Source organism: Dioscorea cayenensis, chromosome 5 (genome assembly GCF_009730915.1).
Source record: "Dioscorea cayenensis subsp. rotundata cultivar TDr96_F1 chromosome 5, TDr96_F1_v2_PseudoChromosome.rev07_lg8_w22 25.fasta, whole genome shotgun sequence".
NCBI lineage: Eukaryota > Viridiplantae > Streptophyta > Magnoliopsida > Dioscoreales > Dioscoreaceae > Dioscorea > Dioscorea cayenensis.
The window spans coordinates 8,711,300-8,717,413 of NC_052475.1; the positions used below are offsets into that span (position 1 = coordinate 8,711,300).

The following is a 6,114-nucleotide window of genomic DNA, read 5'->3' on the forward strand; positions in this document are numbered from 1 at the left end:
AAATTTTCATGATAACGGGGTTAAGCACCGTGACACATCTTATCTATTGTAGTTGAAATGTTGTTTATCCTTCATATTATGAATTATAAAAAATTCATTGATTAATATTTTCAAATAATAAAAATATATTATTGAAAAAAAATGTAAAATTGATTGGGATCAGGATCCGATAATATTTCAGCAACTACAAACCATAGAAATAATTAACCAAAAAAAATAAATAAATTCAGATTTGGTTTGACTAATTCATTCCTTCTCTGCATCTCTTCCTCCCCATCTCATCCCCATTTTCATGCCATTGCTGATTCAAATATAACCAGGTACTTTCATTTATTATTCTTTCTCGTCTTCACTCCCGTGTTTTAATTTCTTTTTCAATTTTTATTTTTAATTTTCTCAACATTGTAGTAGATCTATTAGGATTAGATCAGGGTTTAGTTTCATGGTTTTGCTCAAATGGTTTCTTTAATAGTTGTAATCTCTTTATGTTTTACATATAGAATACATTAGATTAACGGGACAATGAGGATTATGCTAAACAAAACAAGCATGAATTCCATGTAATTAATTATTAGGGTTTAGTTTCATGATTTCTCTTTTTAGCGTTACAGATAAAATATGAAGTTCTGGAAAAACTTAGTTTGTTTTACATATAACATACATAATAAGTTAATGCTAAGTATTTCATACAAATCACTCCAAGAGATGATGATGATTATGTTAAATAAAAAAAAAATCATGAATTCCATATAATTAGTTAGGGTTTAGTTTCATATTTTCACTTACAGATGGAATTTGAAGCATGACAAGTAAATGTTAAGTATTTAAGAGCAATGAGATCATGATGATGATGATGATGATGTTAAACAAAACAAGCTTGCATTCCATATGATTAAAATAAAATCTAGTCTCTCTCCTTGCATTCTATTGATCAACTGCAATATTGTTGGTATTTTTTATGCTATGTCAGAGATGTACATAAATGTATAATTAATATTTCAATCCCATAACACAACTGAGGTTTAAATTTATTTTTTCAATAAAGATATGAATATTTTAAATATAGGACTCAGAATTAATAGAATAAGAGGTGATTGATAATAGTATTAATAATTTATATAACCAGTTGACATTTGGGAAAGTGAAATATGAAGCACTGAACACATGCAAGGTTGGTCACAAGAAGGTAGGGTAGTCGGCAGACAAAGCAAAGCCATTAAAGAAAGTGGAGTGTCAGGTTAGAGAAGATCACTGAAAAGTTTGGGCTCCATGCATGCATGTTAGGTTATGATAGGACTGAGTTAGGGTTCTTGGGTTTTGTGTGGTTTTGAGCCTCAAAAGGTGGTGTTGCTAAAAGAAAGGAGATTTTATCATTGTTATGACTCAACCCTCTTCTAATCTCTCTCTATCTTTATTTTTAGAATTTCTATTTATAAATATTCATCAAGTTTTAGCAACAGTCCTAGTCATACTGTTGGTATACCATTAGCTATTGTTCATAGATATATTTTCAAGTATACATATAGAGACTACCGATGATCATGACGATGCTTTCTCTCTTTATTTATTTATTTAAAATATATATATATATATATATATATATGTACGTATGGTGAAAGTGCGCTACTGGTTTAAGAATTATAGAGAAGCTCCATGACCACGTCAACATATATATTATGCAGAAAAATAACATGTTAGATATAAATTATTAATTTAAGATTAATTGATGGAGTTGTTATAATTAATATCATTCATAAACTTAATTGGAGGAATCAATTTAGACATGGGATATATATCGGAGGATGATCAAATTGTATTTTTTTTTCATTAGTTAAAAATATGAAAATGTACTTTCATGCATAATTCCAGAATATTTGTTTGCACTTTCACACACACAAACATACCTTTAACTCCTCCCAAGAGAATGGAAGAAGGGAAACTAGAAGTAGAGGTGGCACAAAAGCAAAAGCAAAGTCATTCCAAATAAAATGAACACAAGGTTCAGAAAAAGAAAAGGATGGTCATAATAATAACAAGCAGTGGCCACGAAACTGATGACATCTTGAAACAAATTAAAGCTGGTCAAAAAAATCAAAAACCAAAAAAAATAAATAAAAAAATACATCGAACTTCGGAGACTACTTCCATTATCCCATCTTCCTTTATCGGAACTATCTCAGTTAACCCTTTCACACATTCACTTTTCTTTCTAAGCCCTCAGCATGTGCATGAAATCACCCAAAAGATGCCTCTTCTTCATCAGTCTCTCTCATTCAAGAAGAAAAAGACGCACCTTTAGTTTTATGCTTATCTACTTACTTTTCTTCTTCACGTGCATGTACATGCATGAAAAATTAACATTAATAAATCACGTATATAACCATTTGTTTTGCATGAACGTGTGTTGAAACATGTCTATGTTTTCTTATGCATGTTTGTTTTCGACATTTGGCTTAATTGATATGCCTCTTTAGAGGACAAAAATAGAAAAAGTACTGGCCATTTCATCTTGTAGAATATTCGTATGGTTTGGTAATGCAGACATGCAGTACTACCTAGTGTGTGTTCCTAGGTTCCTTGTTATCCAACTAAAGGGAACATCAAATCAGAGATACTGTGTCATATATGTACATGCTTACTTGTTATATATATAGATCACTCAAGCAAAGCAAAGTTTGAAGTTGTGATTCTGTGGGAATTTGAATTATTGATAAAGTGAAGAAGATGATCAAGAATAACTAGATAGGAATACATTTTGGCAGGTGGAGGAATAGATTCTGAAGGGAGGGTGTATTTGGGGGTAGTTACTTGATCTCTTGTTTCTAGATGATTAGTGAGTTGTAATGTTGATTAGTGACTTTCTCATAATAATTACAACAACATGAAAAGAAGAAGGGTTTCAAGGATGTGGTTCAACACTTCAAATGTTGAAGAAAACTTTTTAATGATGATGTTGAGGATGAACTTCACTTGGGGTTCTCCATCCATGTCTTAAAAGATGCACTAATAAAGCCCTTCCTAATTCCATAAATTTTTTTTGCCTTTCTTTATTATCTCCCTTTCTCTTCTTTTCCTTCTTTTAGATTTTTGTGATTCCATTGTTCAAGAAGAGTTATTTATTTTCCAAAAAATAAAAAATAAAAAGCAAACAATACCATTAATCTTGATTCTCCACCAATGAGCTTTGCACATGTATAAAAGCCACCACATTCCTCACAATTACACAACCATAACTCAAGCTTTTGGTAAGCAAAAGAAGTAACAAGCTAGAACTACTTGTGTTTTTTCTTTGTATATTTTGCTTAGTTTCTCATTTGATACTGAATGTCAGGGATTAAGAAGATGAATAGAAAGCCAGGAGATTGGAACTGTAGGTCATGCAGCCACCTTAACTTCAGCCGCCGTGACTCATGCCAGCGATGCAGCGAGCCAAGGTCAGCCAATGATCGTGGAGACTACGCTAGCTTCGGCGGTGGCCGTAGCAGTGGTGGTTCATCGTTTGGCTTTACTGGGTCTGATGTTAGGCCTGGAGACTGGTACTGCTCATGCGGAGCTCATAACTTCGCAAGTCGCTCCAGTTGCTTCAAGTGCGGCGCGTTCAAAGAAGACTCAGCCATGGCTGGTGGCAGTGGGGGCTTTGATGGTGATATGCCGCGTAGAGGCTATGGTTTCGGTGGTGGTGGTGGTGGACGCGCTGGTTGGAAGTCCGGCGACTGGATTTGCACTAGGTATGGTATAATTGTGTTGGATGCACATATATTATTTGGACTCAATTCAACCTAAAACTTTATAACAGGTCTGGATGCAACGAGCATAACTTTGCAAGCAGGATGGAATGCTTTCGATGCAATGCACCGAGGGATTCCGGTAATTATGAGAATTTTTAATTCTATGTAATGTTTGAAGTATAGTATAAATTAAGTTTATAATGGTTTCAATGATCAGGGACTGAAGCCTGAAATGAAGTGAAAGGGAGATGAGATGATTCATAAGCTATGTATGGTAGTTATTGAACTCTCTCAACTTCAGTCCTGTCTTGAGTGTTCTTTTTTCTTTCTTTTTTTTTTTTATCTTTGCGTTTTGTTGGCTTTTTAAAGTTGTACTCCTATCACTCTGCTTTAGAAGTATAATCTTGTACTAGTGTTTGTGGCTTTGAATGCTTGTAAGGGTGTTGATATATATGCTTCCTTCAAGTGCTAATGAATTAATGGTCCCTCGTTTCTTTGCAATGGAGATTATATAACATGCTTTTAATTAGTTCATGGTTTGTTTCTTAATTTGTGAAACCCTAGATCAAGCAATGTAATTGGGATGTACGCTAAAGTTGGAACAACTTGTAAAGCACTCAAAGGAAAAGAAGAAAAGGGAATTAATTGACATGGCATTGCAGCCATGAAAATTTTGCTTTTAAAGAGATATATCAAGATAGAACTGGTCAAAAGTTTCTACACTTATGAAAGTTTCAGCCAACTCATTCAACACTTTGCTTTATGTTACTTCAAGGTGCCTTTAATGGAGGATCATTTACGTGTTAATCCACCTACCATATGAAAGTGAACCATTTAACTATGGTCCACTAGTATAGACCAGTTGCATAAAAATGACTTACTTCTCTTCAGAAATATATATATATATATATACACACACACCCACCATATCTGCTTAAAAGCATGGTACTTGCAGTGAGGTAAATGAAAAGTCTAAACAGAGACTTTTTCCAATGGTTTATGAATAAAAAGTAAGAAGTAAATATATACTCACACTGATCTCAATTTGGTACGTTCCATTGATAAGTAATGGTGGTAGTTAGAAGTCGTGGCCCTCAGAGACTTTGGATCATGATGATGTGCGCGCAGGACAATGAAGCAAGAATCAGGCACGATTTAATGTCGTAGTTAACGCCACACTTCTGAGTGGCTACCACGACTTTCTTTTGTTTCAGTTTGTCTTTTCTTCAACATTGTTCATCAATTACTTTTCAATAAGATAACTTTTCCATAACAACTAAGGTAGGTAAGAAAATTCGTACCAAGCTCCAAAAATCAAAATGAAAGGTTGGATTAATTAAACTAATCCATTTAGCTAGATTCGAGTCAGATACCTGAGCCAAACTTATATATGTACCTATAAGGTGTAACATGCATAGTTCCTCTATTTCAATGTGGACGAATTAAAATCTTCTATTATTTGAATCTCGCAAAACTAGCTCAGAAATTAAAAAGTGTTAGTTATCTCATTATCTTGCCGCTGATGTGGCTTTTTTTTCCATTGAAATATTATTTTAAAAAATAAAATAAAATAAAGTTAGCAACACGTACCATACACTTTTTCAAGATTTAACTAGTAGTCACGCAAGCTTAATTGTGTGTCCTACCTCATTCCCCTCAGGTTGTCTCAGCCCCACCTTCACCTATACCCTTTTCTCCTTCATCTTCATCGCTAACCCTTCCAACATCAAACACATCCTCCAGGCCAACTTTTACAACTACCCAAAATGGCAGCTTCATAACCTCTTCGCTATGCATGACGTCCTTGGCCACGGCATCTTCAACTCTAATTGCCCTTCTTGGCGTCTCTAGCTCAAGATCGTCAGCTTTGAATTTAACACCATGTCCATCCCTTCCTTCATCTTGACATCGTCCACGGAAATTATTCCAGTCATCGTCCCAATCTTCAAGCATTTGATCATGCACAATTGAGTCCTCGACCTCCAAAACCTACTTGAACGTTTTACCTTCGATAACATCCGCAATCTCACCTTCAGCTATCACTCCAAGTTTTTCCCGATCGAGCACCAACGACGAGAGCCTTAAGTTCTTCCATACCTTCGATAGAGCCTACCACCTCATCATTGAACACACCGGTAGCACCATTATTTCCCGGTATATTAAAAAACTTCTCAGTTTTGGGTCTAAGAAAAGATACAGATACTCACAAGCAATCGTACATGAAAGGGTGTTTAAGTTAGTGAGGTCAAGAACGAAACAAGATAATTTCCTTTCTCATTTTGTTGATGATCCAAGTAATTCTGAGGAAATGTTACGCGATATTAGCATTAAAATTGGGGTATTCATGATGTCGTAAAAATATTCTGATAAGGGTGTCAACATGATT

The 6,114-nt window shown here is 34.5% G+C and overlaps 1 protein-coding gene across 3 annotated transcripts; it reads left to right on the plus strand.

The window, feature by feature from the left end:
• The first annotated feature begins 3,129 nt into the window (after positions 1 to 3,129).
• On the plus strand, positions 3,130 to 4,263 carry LOC120261637 (TATA-binding protein-associated factor 2N-like). 3 transcript variants are annotated; one of them, XM_039269595.1, is made up of 4 exons: positions 3,132 to 3,245; positions 3,332 to 3,728; positions 3,797 to 3,867; positions 3,946 to 4,263. In XM_039269595.1, the coding sequence occupies exons 1-4, from the start codon at positions 3,191 to 3,193 to the stop codon at positions 3,957 to 3,959; spliced, it is 537 nt and encodes a 178-aa protein (XP_039125529.1). In that variant the 5' UTR covers positions 3,132 to 3,190; the 3' UTR covers positions 3,960 to 4,263. The 3 variants fall into 3 exon arrangements, with proteins under 3 accessions (XP_039125528.1, XP_039125529.1, XP_039125530.1); XM_039269594.1 differs by lacking the exon at positions 3,946 to 4,263 and having other exon boundaries at positions 3,130 to 3,245; positions 3,797 to 3,902; XM_039269596.1 differs by lacking the exon at positions 3,946 to 4,263 and having other exon boundaries at positions 3,242 to 3,258; positions 3,797 to 3,902.
• Positions 4,264 to 6,114: the final 1,851 nt, after the last annotated feature.

Bases quoted from the DNA above. Each gene is read 5' to 3' on its own strand.
- LOC120261637 (XM_039269594.1), top strand. From the start codon at position 3,191: ATGTATAAAAGCCACCACATTCCTCACAATTACACAACCATAACTCAA. The intron at 3,246-3,331 runs GTAAGCAAAAGA...ACTGAATGTCAG, and splicing joins AACCATAACTCAAGCTTTTG to GGATTAAGAAGATGAATAGA. The intron at 3,729-3,796 runs GTATGGTATAAT...ACTTTATAACAG, and splicing joins GGCGACTGGATTTGCACTAG to GTCTGGATGCAACGAGCATA.